This window comes from Talpa europaea, assembly GCF_964194135.1.
Source record: "Talpa europaea genome assembly, chromosome: 3".
Taxonomy (NCBI): Eukaryota; Metazoa; Chordata; class Mammalia; order Eulipotyphla; family Talpidae; genus Talpa; species Talpa europaea.
The window spans coordinates 51674986-51696667 of NC_140069.1; the positions used below are offsets into that span (position 1 = coordinate 51674986).

General features: G+C 33.8%; 1 protein-coding gene across 5 annotated transcripts in view; it reads left to right on the forward strand.

Moving 5' to 3' along the window:
* The window catches only part of ARFGEF1 (ARF guanine nucleotide exchange factor 1), a gene marked incomplete at its 3' end in the record, with an annotated part of 127536 nt that overhangs the window by 89317 nt on the left and 16537 nt on the right, over positions 1-21682 (forward strand). For all 5 annotated transcript variants that reach the window (XM_084230496.1, XM_084230499.1, XM_084230498.1 and 2 more), the window contains exons 23-32: positions 1580-1670; positions 13275-13315; positions 13411-13580; positions 13919-14070; positions 14180-14352; positions 15180-15340; positions 16197-16327; positions 19598-19727; positions 21032-21167; positions 21248-21386. In XM_084230496.1, the coding sequence (XP_084086622.1) occupies positions 1580-1670; positions 13275-13315; positions 13411-13580; positions 13919-14070; positions 14180-14352; positions 15180-15340; positions 16197-16327; positions 19598-19727; positions 21032-21167; positions 21248-21386 (1324 nt within the window). The remainder of the gene's footprint in view (positions 1-1579; positions 1671-13274; positions 13316-13410; positions 13581-13918; positions 14071-14179; positions 14353-15179; positions 15341-16196; positions 16328-19597; positions 19728-21031; positions 21168-21247; positions 21387-21682) is intronic.

Below are 21682 nucleotides of genomic sequence, written 5' to 3' on the forward strand. Positions count from 1 at the left end.
TGCTTCCATTGTTTATGTATGCTTGTTTTCTACTGAATTGCTTTTTCCTTTGTGTCCTTTCCCACATGATCATCTTTCTACATTTGCCTTGAAATAACATTTCAGCATGTGAGGACTCTTCATGAGCTGATGCCCCCCTTCTCCTTTTTCTTTTTCCCTATCAGAATTATTTCTTAATTAAGAAAAATTGTATCATGTGTAATTAGTTCATTTCCGTCATTATATAGTCATTACATTGTATTAAAGTTGGTTGTAATTATGTAAATTACTAACTGCTAAATATTATTTACCTAGTAAATAATTATTAACTGTGAGAACAGGGATCACATCTTTTTCACATTGTTCAGTTCTGGAATAGAATTTGAGTTCAGCTGGTTTAAATTACATCACCTATGTTTGCATTTATAAGGGCACTTATTGTCTCAATTTGTTGAGCATGTGCTTTACACTTAATATTGAGTAAGGTAGGAAAATACAAAAAAAAAAACCACGTATATGACTTAGTTCCCAAACTTAGGCAACACTTTTATCTGGTTTAAAAGTCAACATTAACACACCCTTAGTAATATATATGAAACTACATAGAAGAGATTCTGATTGAGTAGTATATGGGAATGGTCAGTTCAGAGGAAAGTGGGAACAATGAAGAGCAATCTCCTTCATTGAGAACTCGAATTGGGTCTTGGTAAGTAGATAGGTGAGGAATGATTTCAATAGAAATACATTGGCTAGAATGTTGAAGGGAACTGCCTTCACATGAGGCTGGAAAGTTTAATCCTCCATCCTTTTAGTAATAGTAAAAAAATGAAGTGGATAATATAGGGATGATTTAGGATGATTAGTCTGGCAGGGGAAAAAGGAACAGATTGAAGAGGGGGAAAATAAGTGGCATAGAAAGTAGTCAGGAAACTTTCAGTAATTTGGGTGTAAAATTATTAGGGCCTAAAGTGAGTAGTAATAAAAAATAACATGAAAAACAGGTTAAAAAAAAAGATTAAGTAACTGATGGAGAAGAGGAAAGATCAAAGATCATTGTAAGGTTGAGAGTTTGAAAACTGGGGAAATTACTATTTTGTTATCCAACATATGGAGCTAGTTTTAGGGAAAAAGAAAAACGATTCATTTAAATTAGAGACTGTTAGAACACACATAATTTCCAGTAAACATTGTAAACAGAGAACTGGCCCATTAAATGACAGGGGAGATTAGTTATATGGAATTGGGCATATTCCAAGAAGTTATTGTTGGAACTGGGGTTAGTGCCCTATTTCTTAAACACTAAGTGAAATTATGCTTAATGTCATTAATTTCATGATCTAAATTTTCAATGCCCCTAGTTTGTATGATCTTTGCAAGCACAGTTTGTATCTTTTTAACATGTATGTATATTATTTAGTATATATCACTAAGCACATTTGGCTTTGGTAAATATCACCAAGGCCAAAAGAATCATTCACCCAAAGCTTTATTTCTTTCATTAGGAAAATACTTGATTTCAGAAATGTGTTTTAGAAACTATAAGTGTATTCTTCCACTGAATTGCTTTCAAACTGAAATTACTTTCTTTTATGTGTGGTAGTTGGAGGAAATGTGGACTGGAAGCAGATAGCAAGTATTCAGGAATCCATTGGAGAAACCAGTTCTCAAAGTGTTGTTGTTGCTGTAGATAGGTAAGGAAATCATTTTATTCCCTTTTCAGATTAATACTATTCTATTTTGATTCTGTAGTATTTAGATACAGTTTTCTCAATAGTAAAAACAAAACAAAAATATATTGCCAAAATAACTTCCCTTAATATAAGATTATATTGTTTTGTTTGTTTTGTTTAGATGGTGAATTATGTATAATTTTGCTTTTTAGGTCATAGAATATTAGGAAGGTGATAAATGAAAATTTAAGTTACAGTAAATATTAGTGGGCATTAGGGAAACTATAACCTTGATTTGAAAAAAAAGCACGAATTTTTTTTTTTCCTTTTAAAAAAGCATTCCCATTATTATCCCTACTTGAAAATGGAGTATAATTTGTCTCTGAGCCCATGATATAGGACTGCATTAAAACGGGTACAATGAAATTCTGGCACTTCTCCTTCAATAAGTTTCTTTGAAAAAGACATTGAAATTTGTGTATATGTACATCATCAGATAATTACTTTTTTTAGCTTGTTAAAAGAAAACTAATACTATGGTATATTTTTCTGTATATTTCAGATTTTTTAAATTATCTGTATGTAGAATAATAGCTAATGTTCTTTTGAAGATTACCTTTTTCCAGGTGAATGCCCAAATAACTGAAACTTAACATTTTACAACACTTAAGTTAAAATTTTTTTAAGACCACTTATGAAAACTCAAAAATATACTATAAACCACAGTCTTTTCTTGGTGTTTAGAGACTCATGTTGTTCTATTATTTTACTAGCTTTAGATAAACCATTTCACTCTAACTATAGGCAGAACTAGAGTGTTCACTGGCTATTGACCTTGGAAATAACCCCCTGGAACCTCTTCTAAAGAATTCTTAATGTCTGGCCTCCCCTGGTGGGGCAGGCAGTTGAGCGCTGCGCTCTGAAGCTATCCACAACCTCTGCAGTGCTGGTTCGATCCCGGCCAGCCGGCCGGCCGGCGAGGATCCCACATGGCACAGCAGACCTCTCCTGTCTCACCTGCTGCTCGCCTCAGCAGTGTATTTTGTCACTCTGCCTGTTCTTTTCCCCGCTCTGTCTCTGGTGAATCCTCTTCCCGTGCATCTGGCCTGTACCCCAGTTCTTATATAAAATAAATAAATCTTTAAAAAAAAAAAAAGAATTCTTAATGTCTACCTACTGTCCTTTTTTTCCTTAAGGGGCAGGAAATTGCTTTTTCTTGTGAAATTGAAGATTGTGTGTCATGTCTACTATATAACCATATGCTGGACACCTTTCGAAGTACTTTCATATTCCTTCATCTTATCCGCTAAGAGTAGCCCATGAGATGAATATTAGTATTCTCCTCAGTTTGCAAGTGAGGAAACTGAGACATAGAGCTATTAAATAACTTGCTCATTCCCACAACCAGGCTAAGTTTGTCTTTATTATTTTTATACCGTTTCATTCATAGATAATTTTGAGGAGAGGTGCCAGGACGTCTACTCAGGGAGCATATCTCCAAGTGTCCTCTCTTAAGTCTCTGCCTGTCTGCTTGCATGTACAATTCAGAGCAAAGAGATGTCAACCCTTCTGCTACAAGGGTACCTTTTTCCCAAATGATTTTCTTGCTTTTCAGAAAATCATCTTCACTGTCACAATGAGAATTACTCAGGCAAGAGTCAACATTTTATATATTATTTGTTTTCAAAATATGTTATTTTATCACACTCAGTATATCCAGTTTTCCACTCTTTATTACAGGGAGACAAGTCACTCATTTGAACAACAACAAAAAAATGTCTCTTTTAAGAATTTATGCTGTTTCAGAGGAGTCTTAACACAAATTGTATTAGTACTTTGTTGTCTCAAATTCATCAAAATCAGATACTTCTATTATAAATCTAATATTCAATTTTTTACAACATCTCAAAATTAAATTTTGGCTCAGAGTGAAGACTTTTAAGGTTCTATCTTTGACTTACTGTAAGATTATGTTCTTAAGTGGTATAATTTCACGTTCTTACTAGATTTGTTCTTTTTTTCTTTTCGGAATGTCTTGAGTTTATTTTCATATGTACTATTTTCACTCCCATCCATAACTTCACTCATTGAGATAACCCTGGTAGTAAAGATAGTGATGAGAATATTGTCCAGCAGTTTTTGGTAAAGTTCTGTACTTGTCCCAGCAAAGAGTCATTTTCCTATCCCTAAGCCTATTGCTTTGTATAATCTGCTAGGACAAGTATAGGGACTAAGCATGAAAAATAAAAATAATTTTTTTTGCTTAATTTTTTTTAGCTTTGTTTCTTAATCAATTGGAAAATATGATTTCATTAAAAGTTTTAAGGGTGAAAATTGTCAATTATATCCACTCTTTTCTTTTTTTCGTTATATCTGAGAAATTGACAATTCACCGTAAATGACCAGTTTTTATTCGGATTTTTCCCCCACCACTGTCCCTCTTGTCCTTAGGGCCCTTAGTATGTGTATTAATGTCCACTGGTTTTTGAGTGTTTTATGTTATTGAATTGTCTGTTCTATCATTGTCCATCCAGTATTTGGTTTTTTTGCTTCTGATTTTGCTGCAATAATTTTCTCAGACTTCTTTCATTTTGTTGAAAATGGCTGCATAGCATTCTTTCTTATGGCTGTTTCATACTTCACAGTGTGGCTATGCCATTGATGGACATTTGGACTGTTTCCATGTCCAACTTATTATAAATAATACTGCTATGAACACTGTGAAACATACGGGTTTTTGAGTTGATGGTTGCCTATTCTTTGATATATGACCAAGAGTAGAATTGCTGAGTCATACACTTTTTCCATTTTTAATTTGTCAAGATAAATCCAGATTGCATTTCATAATGATTGCACCAGTTCGTATTCTCACCAACAATGTAATGGGGTTCATTTTTCCCTATATCCTTTCCAACACTTGTTGGGAGTCCTTAAATGTGTGCCTTCTCATGGTTATGAGATGGTGTCTCATTGTAGTTTTAATCTGCATTGCTCTTACTAGAAGCAGTGGTGAACATTGTTTCATATTTTTTTTAGCCTTCTGGATATTACTGTTTGGTGAATTGTTCACATCTGTTGCTTATTGTTTTTTTTAAATTGTTGAATTATATGAGTTTTTTAATATATATGAAAATATAGATATATTTTATAATCCCATTTTATATATCTATATATTATATAGATATATGTCTACCTTGGGTATTAGTCCATCATCAATTAATTATTATGTAAATATTTTCTCCCATTCAATAGCATGTCTTTTTAATCATACTGCATTTTATTTCACTGTATAGAAGCTTTATAACTTGAGGTAATTCCAGTTGTTTACTTTTGTGTTTAACTGTCTTGTCATGAGTCACAAAAAATATCTTTATCATTGATATCATGAAATGTATTGTCAGTGTTTCCTTCTGTATATTGCAGATATTATATCTAAAATTTAATCTATTTGAAGTTTATTTTTGTGTATAGCTTTAGTGAGCAATCTAACCTCATTTTGTGAATTTCCAGTTTTTCTAACACTATTTATTAAAGAGACTGTCTTCCTCATTTTACGGTCATAACTGCTTTATAGGTTTAATGTAGGCTTTATCATAGACTAGATGCAGGATTTATTCCTGGGTTTTCGATTTTGTTCCATTGGTTCATGTATCTAATTTTTTTGCAAATACCATGTTTTTAATATTACTGCCTTATAGTAAAGTTTGAATGAAATAACATACCTCTGTCTCCTTTTTTCTTAAAGTTGCTTTTGCAATTTGAAGTCTTTTGTGGTTCCATATAAATGTCAGTATTTTTTGTTCAGTTTCTTTTAATAATATTGCTGGAATATTTATGGGGAGAGTGCTAAATTTGTATATCATTTTAGGCAAGGTAGTAATTTTGATTATATTGAATGTCCCCATCCATGAGCACAGGCCTTCTTTTCATCTCCTTTATATAACATCTCGTAGTGCTTGTTGTATAGGTCTTTTAACTCCCTGGTTAGGTTGATTCCAATGTATTCTTTTTGAAATAATTATGCAGTTATTTTCTTAATTTCTTTTGCTGCTTGTTTGCTGTTTATTAAAAAGGTACGAACTTTTTTGTTATTGTTGAGTATGTATATTTTTTAATATTTTTAAATTTTTTTTACACAATATTTGCTTCCCCCCACCCCCTCAGGTGTAGTCCCCATAGAGTTTCCTTCACCAACCTACCCGTGCACCATCACCTCAGCCCCCTGTGCTCTTTCCTCCCGCCCTCTGATCCCTCTCCCTCCTCCTCCCCTGCAGTATGTCTCTGATTTATAATTGTCTGTTTTTGCTTTGCTGTGTTTTGTACTGTTATTTTTTAACACTGATAACTTATTTGGTTCCCCTATATTCGTACTATAAGTGAAACCCTCTGATATTTTTGTTTTTCCTCTGGCTTATTTCACTGAACAGAATTCCTTCTAGTTCCATCCATGTTGCTGCAAAGGGCGTGTGTTTATCTTTTTTTGATTGCTGAATAATATTCCATTGTGTATATGTACCACATCTTCTTGATCCAGTCATCTATTTTTGGGCATTTGGGTTGTTTCCAGGTTTTATCTATTGTAATTAGTGCTGCAGTAAACATAGAGGTACAGGTGGTCTTTTGAATCAATGTTTCTGTGTCCTTTGGGTAGATCCCTAGAAGTGGAATTGCCAGGTCATATGGTAGCCCCATTTTTAGTAGACCGAGGAACCTCCCAAACAGCTTTCCATAATGGTTGGATCAGTTTGCATTCCTACCACCAATGTAGGAGAGTTCCTTTTTCACCACATTCTCACCAACATTTGTTGTTGCTTGTTTTTTCGATAATGTGCCATTCTTACTGGTGTAAGGTGGTGTCTCAATCTGGTTTTATTTTGTATTTCCCTGATTATAAGGGATTTTGAACATTTTTCATATGCCTGTTGGCCATTTGCATTTCCTCTTTGGAGAAATGTCTTTTTAAGTTCTTCTGCCCATTTCTTGACTGGATTGTTTTGTTTTTGTTTTTTCCAGCACCATTTATTGAACAAGCTGTCCGTGTGAGTTCTGTGTATTTCTTTGTTATCAGTCCCTTATCAGTTGACTGGAGTGCAAAGATTTTTTCCCAATCAGTGGGGTGTCTCTCTGTTTTGGTTAATGTCTCTTTTGCTGTGCAGAAGCTTTTCAGTTTGATGTAATCCTAGGTGTTTATCTTTTCCTTGACTTTCTTTGCTTTGGGTGATGAGTCTTTAAAGATGTTATTGCGATGTATGTCTTGTAGTGTTTTTTCTTCTATATATTTTATGGTTTCAGGTCTTATGTCCAGTTTTTTTATCCATTTTGAGTTGATTTTTGTGCACAGTGAAAGGTTGTGGTCTAGTTTCAATTTTTTTGCATGTGGTGATCCAGTTTTGTTTTTTGTTTTTTTAAGATTTATTTATTTATTTATACAAGCACTGGGTACAGTCAGAAGTGTGGAGTGGGAGGGGGTGAGAGAATTCACCAGATCCAGAGCAGGGAGCAGAACAGACAGACTGATGAAATGAAATACACTGCTGAGGGGAGTAGTGGGTGTGGCAGGAGAGGTCTGCGCACCATGTGGGACCCTCGCCAGTGGCTGGGGATGGAACCGGCACTGCAGAGGTTGCGGGCAGTTTCGCAGCCCAGCACTCAACCACTGCACCACCAGGGAGGCCCATAGTGGTCCAGTTTTCCCAGCACCATTTATTGAACAAACTATCCATGTTCTATTGCATATTCTTTGCTCCTTTGTCAAACAGCAGTTGTCCATATAAGTGTGGTTTTTATGTCTGGACTCTCTATTCAGTTCCATTGGTCTGTGTGTCCGTTTTTGTTCCAGTACCAAACTGCTTTAATTATTATGGCTTTGTAGTATAGCTTAAAGTTTGAAAGTGTGATACCTCCTTTCTCCAAAGAGGTATGAATTTTTGTATGTTGGTTTGGTAGCTGGACGCTTTGCTATGTTCACTTAGTTTCTAATAACTTTTTGTTAGAGTCTTTAGGGTCTTCTATATAAGATATATCATCTGCAGACATTTCTTCTTTCTGAGTTGGATTGCCTTTTTTTTCTTTATTTGGCTGGTAGATCTGGCTAAAACCTCTGCCACTAAGGAAAACAAGTGGTGGTAAAGGGCAACCTTTTTTTGTTCCTGATTGTTATGTCTACTTTCGTATTAGGAGTCCTGTGCTATTGAATGCAGGAGAAATTTGGATCCTTTCTGGGAATATTCCACTTCTTAGGATTTGGTAGGGATACTAGAATTGTTAGGAATTTGGTAGGGATACTAAACTTGATTAACTTCATTGATATGAATAAACTTTGCAGGGATAGACTATGTCCAGAATTGATTTACCTCTAAACATTAAAAAAAAAAAAAAAAAAAAAAACCTCACAGTATTTGGCACGATAATTCTGTTACTGATTTTTGAAGATAGCAGATGTAGCTTTATACTGACCCCATTTCACATTTGAAACACACTGTCACCTATCAGATAACACAGCTCAGCCCCAACTGCATTTTCTCATAAATATCTTAAAATTAGGTCTAAAAGATAGATGTTAACACCAGTATTTTCACTGTGAAAATTATTACTGCAGACTACAGTAATTTAGTCTGGATGTGCTTTGCATGTAATTTAAAGTTTGTTTGATTCAGAATCTACACGTTAACTTTTTTTTTTTTTTTTTAACTCATTGCTGCTTTGCTATCATAATATGCATCAAGCAAAGCTATCCCATCACATTTTTTTCCTACTCATGCTTTCAGGCATATCTTTGACTATTAACATACAAGATTCTTATGATTCTTCAGACCCTTCCTTTTCATACAGGGAATATATATATGTATCAATCAGTACATTTCATAGACTGATTTTGTGAAATGTAGCGCTGTTCTATCATAGCACAGTAACAGTTAACTGTAAGTACCTCTACAATCCATGGTGCTCTACCATATGATTTATCTTTGGTGTAGCAATACTAGAAATAGAGTGACCCCTCAAAGGCTACCAAAGTAAGTAGGAATTTGAATACCCTTTCCCAGAATTCATGCTCTCTAACTTATACCATCACCATGAACATATAGAAAGGTTAACTGTACACAGTCTATAGCTAAACTACTTATCTAATTGCTGATGAAACTACTCTATCCTGTGGTTTTTGTTTTCTGTCATTTCACTGTCTAGAGAAAATGTGTTGCTTTATTCCATTGTAGTTGTATATAATATCCATTCTCCTTCTGTTTGGTTTTGGTTTTTTATAGCATAAAGGAGTAATTTATCCTTTATAACTACTTACACAATAAGTCTTGGAAAGTAACAGGCCAGCAGTAGAAACAGTTCACCCAAAATAGAGATGGTATCAAACTAGTGGTCCTAGATTAACTCCTTAAAACAAGAACAACTCTTTTCCAGGATTAATTTAGTTTTAAAAACAATTACTAACTATGAGTTCACTCTTCTCAACTTAAATGGACAATCACCTTATGTAACTATAAGGTAAACACATTCATCTTTACAACTTTGTGATTGCAAGATTGTTTTTTTAAATAACATTTCACAGAAAGGAAAGGAATAATAATAATACAGCTTAGGAAATATACTAACAAGTGAAAATTTATAGGAAAAGAGAAACATATGGCTTTGGCTTAACTGAAAAAACTAAGTAGAGAATAATTACATAGAAAAATGCATTCTAGAGATCAGATGAAAAGATTTTAGAGTAGGAATGTATGACTCGGATCGTCCCTATGTCCTGAATAAAAGGGACATCTTGCAATATTTTTATTTATGGCTTAGACACCTCACTTGGTTCTATTCCTTACTCACTGTGACCTTTATTTAAATGCATAAAAGAAAAATAGCATTAAAAAAAATAACCCCACACAGTGTTCCCCTTTCTTGGCTACTTTAGATCCTTATTTCTAGAAAATTCCTGAAGAAAATGTAAATACAAGTCTGTGGCTTTGCTGAATCCAGTCCCTCAGTTAATATTTAGGAGATACCCTCTTTTCTTTTGACTCTCATACAGTGTTATAAACCAATGTCACTTCAATTAAAATAAACATGTCCCCTTTTGTTTGAGCTAATAACATTGTTAAAGGTACCTAATGTAGAAGGTTAGCCAAAGTCTTGTCTAAAACCACAGTAATATTAATATCTGGGTTGAGAGGGAAAAGGGGAGTCTAAAATTTTCAAGTTGTACAGACATATCTAGGACCCATGTGCTACTGGATCAACACTTCTTCCTTCATCATTGTAAATGTTGTCTGCTATTTGCCACACTTGCATGATTTTATCATCTGATCATCACCAAATCCTGAAAACAATTGTTCTTTTTTTATAATTGTTCTTTTTTCACATTTTGTTCACTTTGTTGATCACACATCCTTCTACTATGTCATCAAAGGCTGCTTCCTTGTGAGGAGATCAAGGGTCAAGTGTTGAGAGACGGGTCAGGGAGGCTGCGCTTGCTCACTCTGTGTGCCCGACCTCTGTTGTTCCTGCCCTCTGCTTCTGTTTGTTACTCCTTTATTCTTTGCCATTTTCTTCCTTCTCAGTTTTTTTTTTTTTTCCCAAAAAAAAATTCTTGTTTCTTTTGTCCTTTTCCTGTAGTCTTCTTATACTATTAATATACTATTAATCAGTTTTTACTCTATGGTTGGTATAATTTTATTTGCCATTGCTTTCCTTGAAAATAACTCCAATTTGAGAAATCAACTAATGGCATTTATAACTCATAATTAACAGTTTTCATGTGAGAGTTTTGTATTTATATTTTTAATTTCTGGATCCAGTCTAACCACTGAATTAAATGAGTCTTTAGTGTTCTTATTTCTTCTCCCAGATTGTTTTCAGCCAGATTTTTGAATTGTTTTGCTCTATTACCAGATTAATATTGGGACTCTTAAGATGTTCCGTTAACAGGAGTTCAGATCCTGAGTTATCTTGTTAATCAGGTTTTATTCCATTTTTTCCATGTTTTGTTACTTGTCAGGGTCCATAGATACACACTGAAGGGACTATGCTTATAAATATTTGATTGTGGCAGTAGGATAAAACTGGAGTGAATTTTATTTTATTTTCAATTTGATAGTTTTGAATCCCAGCATTTTTTTATTATATAAACTTTTTACTTTATATGTTTTTTACATCAGTCTTCATTTTTGTACAATGTATGCTTTCTCCTCTCAGGTGTAGTCCCCGTAAAATTCCCACCACCAATTCACCCGTACACCATCAACCATAGTCCCTTGTGCTCTTCCCTTCTCTGTTTTGATCCCTCTCCCTTCCCCTCCCCTGCAGAATAGTTGCCTGTTAATTTTGTTTTTCAGTTTATTATAATTGTTTTTTTTCCCGATCCCTTATTTGGTGTCCCTATTTTCCTACTGTAAGTGAAACCATCCGATATTTTTCTTTTTCTTTCTGGCTTATTTCACTGAGGAGCATGATCTTTCCAGCTCCATTCATGTTGCTGCGAATGACATGCGTTTTTCTATTTTGATTGCTGAGTAATATTCCATTGTGTATATATACACATCCTCTTGATCCAGTCATCTGTTTTTGGGCATTTGGGTTGTTTCCATATCTTACCTATTTTAAATATTGCTGCATATAAACATAAGAGTGTAGGTATCCTTTTGAATGAATGTTTTGTGTCCTTTGGGAAGATTCCCAGGAGTGAAATTGCTGGGTCATGTGGAAGCTCATTTTTAGTAGCTTGTGGACCCTCCACACAGCTTTCCACAGTGATTGGATCAGTTTGCATTCCCACCAGCAGTGCAGGAGAGTTCCTTTTTCTCCACATTCTCGCCATCATTTGTTGTTACCTGTTTGTTTGTTTTTTTTTAAATATGTACCAAATAAGCCAGAAAGAAAGAAAAATACCAGATGGTCTCACTCATAGCAGGAATTTAGAAAACCTAAATAAGGGACCAGGAAAAAGGCTAATTATAATAAAAATTCAAAATCAACAAGCAACTATAAACCAGAGACACACCACAGGGAGGGAGGAGGGAGTAGAATCAAAACAAGGGGGGTGGGAATTGTATGGGGACTATAACCAAGATGAAAATGCATACATTGTGCAAAAATGAAAAATGATGTAAAAATATATAAAATTTAAAAAAATAAATTTTTTGAATATTAAAAAAATAAAATAAATTTAAATTTAATTTACAAAAAAAAAATGTGCCATACTCATTGGTGTAAGGTGGTATCTCATTGTAGTTTTGATTTGCATTTCCCTGATTACAAGTGATGTTGAACATTTTTTCATAAACCTGTCAGCCATTTGCATTTCCTCTTTGGAGAAGTATGTTTTTAGCTCTTTTGCCCATTTTTTGACTGCATTGTTTACTTTGTTTTTGTTGATTCGTGTCAACTCTTTGTAGATACCTTGTGCAAAAATTTTCTCCCAATTAGTAGGGTATCTCTTTGTTTTGGCTAATGTCTCTTTTGCTGCACAGAAACTTTTTAGTTTGATGTAGTCCCAGCTGTTCATCTTTTCCTTCACTTCTTTGTTTTGGGGATGTGTCTTTTAATGGAATATATTTTAAATGTTGAAATGATGTTTTGTTTAGGTAAGTGTGAGGCAATGTAGTAAAAGTGGTTGAGAGAATGGACAGTGGAGTCTGACTGTCCTGATTTAAATTTGATTTTGGAACTTACTAGTTATGTGACTGAGAAAGTTACTAAATATCTTTGTGCCTCAGTTTCTATGTTTATAGAATTGGGAGTACAAGTAGTTCAGAATTCACAGAATAGTTGTGGTTATTAACTGAGTGTATATGCATAAGCCACTTTATCATAGTTGAGTACCCACTTATATGAGTACCCACTTTATCACAGTTGTTAGCTCTTTCTGTAACTGATTGTTTTTATATCTAAGTTTAATATTTGACCTCCCCCTTAAGGTTTCCTTTTTTATCATGTACATCATATGGGGACATTTTAATTTGGCAAGTATTGGTTCATCCTGGAAGTAACATCAAACTTTTGGTTATGCACTAAGAACATGGGTAAAACTGGAGACTTAAAAAAGAGGATTGATATGTTTGTGCTGAAACCTTTGGTGAAACTTTGAAATACAGTAAACAAGCTCAGTGAAAAAGGCTCCGCTAGGATGGATGGCATCGCTTAATTCTAAACTTTTGAAACCCTAAGAAAAGTGGTTTAACCATGACTTCATTAAAATATTGTTGAGACCATAACATTTTATGAAATGACTTGTAATTTAACAAGTGAGTTTTCAAGTCCAACCTACATTGCTTGTAGAATGTTTTAAGAATTTCTTTAATGCTAGTTATTGGAAAAAATTGAAAAATCTGTTTTGTAGTGTGGCAATTATTAGCTTTACAAATTTTTCCTCCCCTAGAGTCTCATATTTATTGTCTATAAATCTAGTAAAATCACAGTATCTTCTTACTCTAATATATTAGCTGCAAAGGAGGGTAGAAATATTGAAGCGATACCTGTTACTAAACCATATGATGAAAATTATCATTTTGGCTACCTGACTTGTTTCTTTAAAACAGATGAAAGTAGCTATAACCAGGTCACTTACTTTTGAATTGATGTAATAAAAGTAAAACTTGATAAATTTTGATTTATGTTTTTTTTCTTTAGAATATTTACAGGGTCTACAAGGCTAGATGGAAATGCTATTGGTAAGTATATTTTTTTATTCTACTTACAAACTGGCTTTTTGTCTAAAAGACTTAAAAATTAAGCTAAAGAAAATTTATATCTATTTATATTTTAGTGGATTTTGTCCGTTGGCTCTGTGCTGTGTCTATGGATGAATTACTTTCCACTACACATCCAAGAATGTTTAGTTTACAAAAAATAGTAGAAATATCATACTACAACATGGGAAGAATAAGATTGCAGTGGTCTCGAATTTGGGAAGTTATTGGAGATCATTTTAATAAGGTATTTCAGTAATTGTATGATTTCCTTATATTTGTGATATTTTTTCTTAGTTTAAAATTTTCTTATGATCTATTTAGTTTTTTTTATTACATCTTTATATTACATTTAGAAAACACTTGAGTCCTTTTTTTCTTTTTAGAAATGATTGTTCTAGGTTTTAAGAATTTAGTTAAAATAGACTTTCTTATTGAGAAATAGTGTAAATGATTTAGTACATTTTTGGAGAATCTTAGAATTTATCTGTACTTTAATTATATAGTTTTTTTTAAAGCAAAGATGAAAAAATTAAGATCTTCACTGCTGATATTGAGCACCCTTTATCTTTGTTGCCATTACAGGTTGGCTGTAATCCGAATGAAGATGTAGCTATTTTTGCAGTAGACTCCTTGAGGCAGTTGTCAATGAAGTTCTTAGAGAAAGGGGAGCTTGCTAATTTCAGATTCCAGAAGGATTTCTTAAGACCTTTTGAACATATAATGAAACGAAATAGGTATATTTGTTGATTTGTAAAATATTTTTTAAAAACACATTTTCCACTGAAGGGAAAAAGTGGGAATTTTATCTGTACGCATGTCCAAGCAATTATATTAATATTTTAGGTCTCCGACAATTCGAGATATGGTCGTACGATGTATAGCACAGATGGTTAATTCTCAAGCTGCTAACATTCGGTCGGGATGGAAGAACATTTTCTCTGTATTTCACCTAGCTGCATCTGATCAAGATGAAAGCATAGTGGAACTTGCATTCCAAACAACAGGGCACATTGTTAGTGAGTATCCTTTTAACTAGTTCAAGTTTAACTTTAGTATGTTCAGAAGATAATTCAAGTGTAAGATAATGATAGTATTGTATTATTATAGTTAACATTTACTGAATGTTTATTATATGATAAACTTTATAAGGTCGTTTTATGTATTTTTTCAGTCTTCACAACAACTCTGTGAGATAAAGATCTTTATATTTTGCTTTTATAGATTAGGAATCTCAAACCCAGTGAGTTTAATTTGCCTAAGAGTATATAACTAGTGAGTAATGGAATTGGGATTTAGAGCCACGGAATTATTAAGGCAAAGCCTGTGTTTTTGACCACTACACCACACAACCTGCTTTGACTATAACGGTGGAATGAAATACAAAGGATGTAAATTAAGCCAGTCTGAAGGTGATAATGATATCTATCATTGTCATCACCATCAAGAATAATGACAACGTGGTAGCTATCATTTACTGTGTGTTTTAATTAGGTGTTATGCTAAGCACTACTTCCATAATTAGTGCTTTATAACTATTCCCTTTTTTTTTTAACTTAAACTGAGGTGCAGAACTGTTGATTTAGTCACTACTGTGTACCAGTCACTGTATGAGATGCTAGTTTTAAATAAAACAGACCTGCTTCTCACTGCTCAAACAGACCTGTTCTCACTGCTCAAGGTGGTCAAGTACATGGTTGAGACAGACTTAAATCATTATCTATTGGACATCAAAAGCCCTTAACCTTTAAAAAGTATGCGCTATATCTAGAGATTGATGTAATTTGGGTACAATGAAGAATAATTGAAAACTTAGAATTATTTTGATATCTTTTTCTCATTTTAGCCCTTGTGTTTGAGAAGCACTTCCCAGCAACCATTGATTCGTTCCAGGATGCAGTGAAATGTTTATCTGAATTTGCATGCAACGCAGCTTTTCCAGACACTAGTATGGAAGCAATTCGACTTATTCGCCATTGTGCAAAATATGTGTCCGATAGACCTCAGGTATAATGTCATTCAGTGAACAAAATTTTACTGAGTACTTACTTTCAGTCTAAGTTTCTTTGGGAATCGAGGGGCTATGAAGCATTTATTTTTCTGTAAACCCAGAAATTATCTGAGTTTGATTCCAAGTTATAATAATGATAGCTAATATGTATTGAGAGTATTGGGTATTTTTCTGAGTGTTTCACTTCTGTTAACTTTTTTAATCATCCTAACTGTATGGAATAGGTAGTGTTATAGCACCATGCAGATAAAGAAACTGAGGCATAGTAAAAAATTTAGGCATAAAAATGTGTCCATTGTTGCAGAGCTAGCCTGTGTTTTTAGCTGCTACCCTATGCTCTTTCTTGCCTGTCATGTTCTGTAATACTGAAGTGACTGTCTTTGGACGTGTGTGGACTTAAGCACTGAAGTAAAAGGTTGAATTGGCAAGCTTTCTTGCCAACTCTATCTGAATCTATTCTTGTAACTTTATCTGAATCTATCCTTGTAACTATTATAAAGATAAAAAATGCATTATAGATTTAGTAATAAGATTTTTTTCTATATTCTGACAAAGTTTTATGGATGCTTAATACTTTTCACACTTTCCCACTGTGGTTTAGTGGCTGCATGATCTCCTAACCATTTAAATGATAAAAAAGGAAACCTGATTTAACCTAGCTAATAATGCAGAAAGCGTCAGAGTTGAAACTTAGACCACCTTTTTTGATTCAAGTCCAGTTCGCTTTATAGGCAGTTATATTCATCTTTTTATAAATCATTATTGTTTTTCAAATTGCTCGCTTTTGATTTATAAAGAAAAATTTTAGAAAGTATGTGCTTCATTTTTCTTTTTGAACTTTTCTTCTTGAAGGCTTTCAAGGAATACACAAGCGACGATATGAATGTAGCACCTGAAGACAGGGTGTGGGTGAGAGGATGGTTCCCAATTCTATTTGAGTTATCCTGTATCATCAATAGATGCAAATTAGATGTAAGAACCAGGTAACAATCAGTATTTATAAATATTTTGAGAGGTTTAAATTATAATCAAGTTAACTTTTCTAATATAACACAAGTTCGATAGTTAAAGGCTGTAAATCGGTGTTTTATCAAATATAGCAATTTCTAGATAGGCAGATTTTAACTGTAACCAATATTAAGTAACTAGAAATGTCCTGAGTACATCTCATTTTCCTCACACACTATTTTTGGCTGCTAATTGAAATAGCTAATTTGTGTGTCCTGATACCTGTCAACAAGTGCTAGGCTGCATCATGGGTTCAATTTTATGTTAAACAACCCCCCCTTTTTTTAAATATTTATTAATTTGTGTATATACAAGAGCTGGGGTGTAGGCCAGAAATGTGGGGGGTGAGAGGATTCACCAGAGACAAGAGTGGGGAGCAGAAAAGGTAGATCGACTGAAATACACTGCTGAGGGGAGCAGCAGGCGAGACAGGATTGGTCTGCTGCACTGTGTGAGTAGCTCCCTGTCTAGCTGGGGATCGAACTCATGCTGCAGCAGCTGTGGACAGCCCCACAGTGCTGCATCTCAACCCCTTGCTCCACCAGGGAGGCCCAAACAAAATCCCCTTTTTAAAGATCCCTACTTTTTAGAGATAATCATTAGTCATGTAGGCAATTAACTTTATTGATTTTTTTAATCAGAAGGCCTCTATCAATCAGTAATGAAATATAATGAAGGAGTGAATTTCTCCTTTTCACCTCCTATACCAGAACCACCCTATCCCCAACCAACATTGCATTTGATTTATATACAAAGAAATTTTTCCTCTCATATTATGATTTGTTGTAACAAATTTTTGTGAGATCTATAAATAATACAAAATAGAACTCAACCTTGGAATTTGTCATAGAATTTAGTAATAACAAAAATATTATGCTACATTTTATATATATATACATATATTTAAGATTTATTTATTTATACATACAAGAACTAGGTATAGGCTAAAGGTGCTGGGGGTGAGAGGATTCACCAGAGACAGAGTGGGGAACAGAGCAAGTGGATTGACTGAAATACACTGCTGGGGGGAGGCAGTGGGCGAGACAGAAGAGGTCTGCTGTGCCATGTGGGTCACCTTCCTTGCCATGGATTAAACTCATGCTGCAGTGGCTGGGATAGCTTCATAGTACTGAGAAGTAACCCCTTGCGCCATCAGGAAGCCCAATGCCACGTTATTTAGCAGCTAGGCATTAAGCATTGTTTTCAACATTCTTGTTTAGGAACATGATGAAATTTCAGGTAGCCTCTGTTAATAATCTAGATATACAAATTTTAAATGTCTAGCTACTTCAATGGAGCAACTAACATGTAAACTCAGCATTCCACCACTGCCCCAGTTTGTTCATAGAAATGTTTGACCAAAACCTGCCTCTTTTCTTAGCCCCTTAACCTGTGCTTGTCAGGGCCCACACTGCCTTGCTTCCTATCATATTCCATGCCGATTGAATAAACTTTGTTGAGTGGTGGCTTTGATTTTTCCTACCTCACCCCAGAATTTATATGGTCTCTTATTTAGATTATATTTAACAATACAACACTATAATTTGTATAACACAGTAATTATGGACCACCTTCACATTTGATACTCTGAAAAATCTGTAGATTTTAGGGTTAAATAACCTAGAATCCCAAATATTCTTTTTTTCTAAACTAGTTACTGATATATTGCTTTTTAAAAGGTTTCAACAGTTAAGAATGCTTGGAAACCTTTGTAGGTCTGTATTTGCGTTAGGGACCTGAAAGAAACCGAATTCCTACACCTCCCTATTCCAGAGACATGGGAATTAGCACCCAGTTAATTGGAGTCTGAGGCAATAGATTTTGAACTCAGCAAATGGAAAAAGAAGGGGCCTTATTCCATTAAAAGAAAAACATGGAATTTTGACAGGGTTCTTTCTCCTGAGTAAGAGAGTGTGTTTCTTCCATAGGAGTTTCTTCTACCAGTTTTACACATGAGGTATCTCTTGGATCACATAAACCATTGTGAACTTAACCATTTTAAACAGTGATTTCACTATTTGTTTAGAACCTTCTATGTATCAGGCAGGCATGTACTAGGTCTGGGGCAGCATAACAGCAAAGCTAGATCATGTCTCAGTCTTTATGGAACCTTTGAAAGAAAATTTGTTCTGGCTTACCATCAGATTGTTAAAAACAAAATCTTTTCTAGACTGAAGTGTACTTTTATTTTACCAGAAGAAAGTAGTATAGAGAGGATCAATCTTTTTAATGGTTACATGAAGGTTTTATAATTTCAAGAAAGCTAATAACGCATCGGGAAGGCAGTCTTAAAAGATTCAAATAAGTTTTAACACTTATTTGAATGATAGTGAAAATGATACTAAGCATTTTATTCATTCAACAGATGCTTATTGTGTGACTCCTAGGTGACAAGCATTGCTCTTTGTCTGGGATACAGGAAGAAACAGACTCCTGTCCACATGGAACTTATAGCTTAGTGTATTAGTTTTGTAAATTCTTTTGTTTGAGAATATGGTATGAACAAGGTTTACAGTGTTAGCTAAAACTTCCTGTAATTCTTTGGAGAAGATTTTCCAGAATCTAAGTTTTATTTGTTCTTAGTCTGCTATTGATTCATTTTTTTTTTTCCTTGACCATGGTGCCACAAAATGAATGTTCACTCACATGACAATCTTCCTCAATCTGTAATTCCACTTATAGTTTAAACTGCTAGAATGATATGGTGGGAGTGGGAGAAAAGTAAAATAAAGAAAAAACTTACAACTCGGGCCTTTGGAGCTATTTCGTAAATGCAACATCTTGAAGAAACCTGTTTCACAACTTAAATTTCTTTTCTTTTTTAAAGATTCATTTTATTTATGCATACAAGAACTGGGGTGTAGGCCAAAGGTACAGGGGGTGAGAGGATTCACCACAGAGAGGGGAGCAGAACAGGTGGATCTGCTGAAATACACTGCTGAGGGGAGCAGTGGGCAAACAGGAGAGGTCTACTGGCCATGTGGGGTTAGCTCCCTGGCTGTAATTGAACTAATGCTGCAGTTGCTGGTGATAGCTTGTTAGCACAGAGACTTAGAGACTTAACCCCTATGCCACCAGGGAGGCTCACAATTTAAATTTCTTAAAACTCAGTACTGTGTTACTTTAAAACCAGCTCAAACTTTGTTTTCAGTAGCTTTGAACTATAAAAACTTTTCACTTGGGGAATTCTGGTGTGGCATGTTTTTTTGTATTACAGTTTTCCTAAATATGTTTTATTATTTTAGGGGTTTAACAGTAATGTTTGAAATAATGAAAACTTATGGCCATACTTATGAAAAACACTGGTGGCAGGATTTATTTAGAATTGTATTCAGAATCTTTGACAATATGAAATTGCCAGAACAGCAGACAGAGGTAAGAGATCACAAAATTTTTGTCTCCAGTCTTAATTTTGTCTCCAGTCAAATTTTTTTTTTTTATCTGAAAGACTTCTATTTGGCAATTTTATAACAAATCAAAATTTAAAAACAACAAAAGAGATTGCAGAGTACTTTGTAGATACAGAATAAAGCAATTGATGAAGTGCTTAAGCAAAAGGAAAAAAAGTAAGAAAACACACTGCTTTTCTTTTCATTTTAAAAATAAAATCACATTTACTACAGGTCATGTGGATAATACCCTTATTAAACAACCATTCCAGAATGTCTTATAGTAGCAGTGCTTCTATTTGCACTTCATTTAATTTTATATGACTCATTTCATGTATATAGCTCTTTACCCCATTGTTAATGAATAAAGTCTCCCAAAATTTTTTACTATTTTTTAAAGTAAATGAGACTCTTACTTTCTCCACTGCATTATAGCATTTCAAATTAAACACATTGAACAGAAAAAAAATTACAAGAAAATTTTAAGGTGTTACAATAAGTTAGTATGTACTTATAAATAAGAATGTAATTTGCGGATAGAGCTAACTAAGCTCATAAATTTGTTTTTAAGTATTTCTGTTGAACTTCCAGTTTCTTTTCCTCATGTTAATATTGCCATAGCTGTAAGCATCACTAGCTTTCTTTATATTTCTCAGTGACTATTCTGAATTGAGTAAAGAATACATAATAAAAAGTTTTATTTATTTTATTTTCAATATCTTTCAATATCTTTAAACCAGTTGGAATATGCATTTCAGGAAGTATGGGTAGGATACTTAAAGCTTTCTCGTTTTGTCCTAAATATAGTAGTTTAAAATGTAAGCTTCAGCAATTATTCTTTATGAGAAAATAAAGAAAATAACACTTTATGTGACCCTTTTTGCTTTTAACAATGTTTTCTAGTAACCATATGTCAGGAAAAAGTCAGTTTTATTTTAACCTATGCTAACAACTCTTGGATACATTCTTCTTTCTCATTATTTCTCTTGTTATATTCTGAAACAAAGCCAGCTATTGTTATGTATGCTTATTTTTTGAAAAGTCATAATGTTAAATAGCAAGGTAGTCCGGTAATAGTTTTTATAATTAAATAGTGCAGGAAACTTACTCTGCAAAGAGATGGTTATAGGGAAATGGACATAGCTATTAAGTAGAGGTGAATGCAGCGCTATAGAGGGAATTTAGTGCTCTGAAAGGAAAACAGACAGGCTGTAAATATGGAGACATTTCTTTATCAATTCTAGTAGTTAATGAATAGTCTGATTTTCATATGATGACTTTTTCCCCTAGAAAGCTGAATGGATGACAACGACTTGTAATCATGCACTTTATGCGATCTGTGATGTATTCACCCAGTATTTAGAAGTACTCAGTGATGTACTTTTGGATGATATTTTTGCCCAGCTATATTGGTGTGTACAGCAAGGTAGGCATATACCAGATAAGTGACACAGTGTTAAGTGAGACTATGATGATACATAAATGAATTGCTCTTTTCTTTTCTAGACAATGAGCAGTTAGCACGATCTGGTACAAACTGCTTAGAGAATGTTGTTATTCTGAATGGTGAAAAATTTACCCTAGAAATCTGGGATAAAACTTGTAACTGCACACTGGATATCTTCAAAACCACAATCCCTCACGCGTAAGATTTTATGCAACTTTATACTTGTATATTGAATATATTTGTATTTTGAAAACAAAGTAACGTTTGACAGTGATTGCTCATACCAAACTTTAAAAATATCTCAGTGTTCTATGAATTTGTATTTATTGCAAATCAAACATCTATAAACCATAACTATAACCTTGAATTAAATTCATAAAACCTTTAATCACCCAAAATTCTAATTTTGTAAGATTTTATGAAGCTCAAGCCATAATGTGGTCTTAATTAAATTAAAAAAGTAATTTCAACATATATTTCAATTACTATAGATT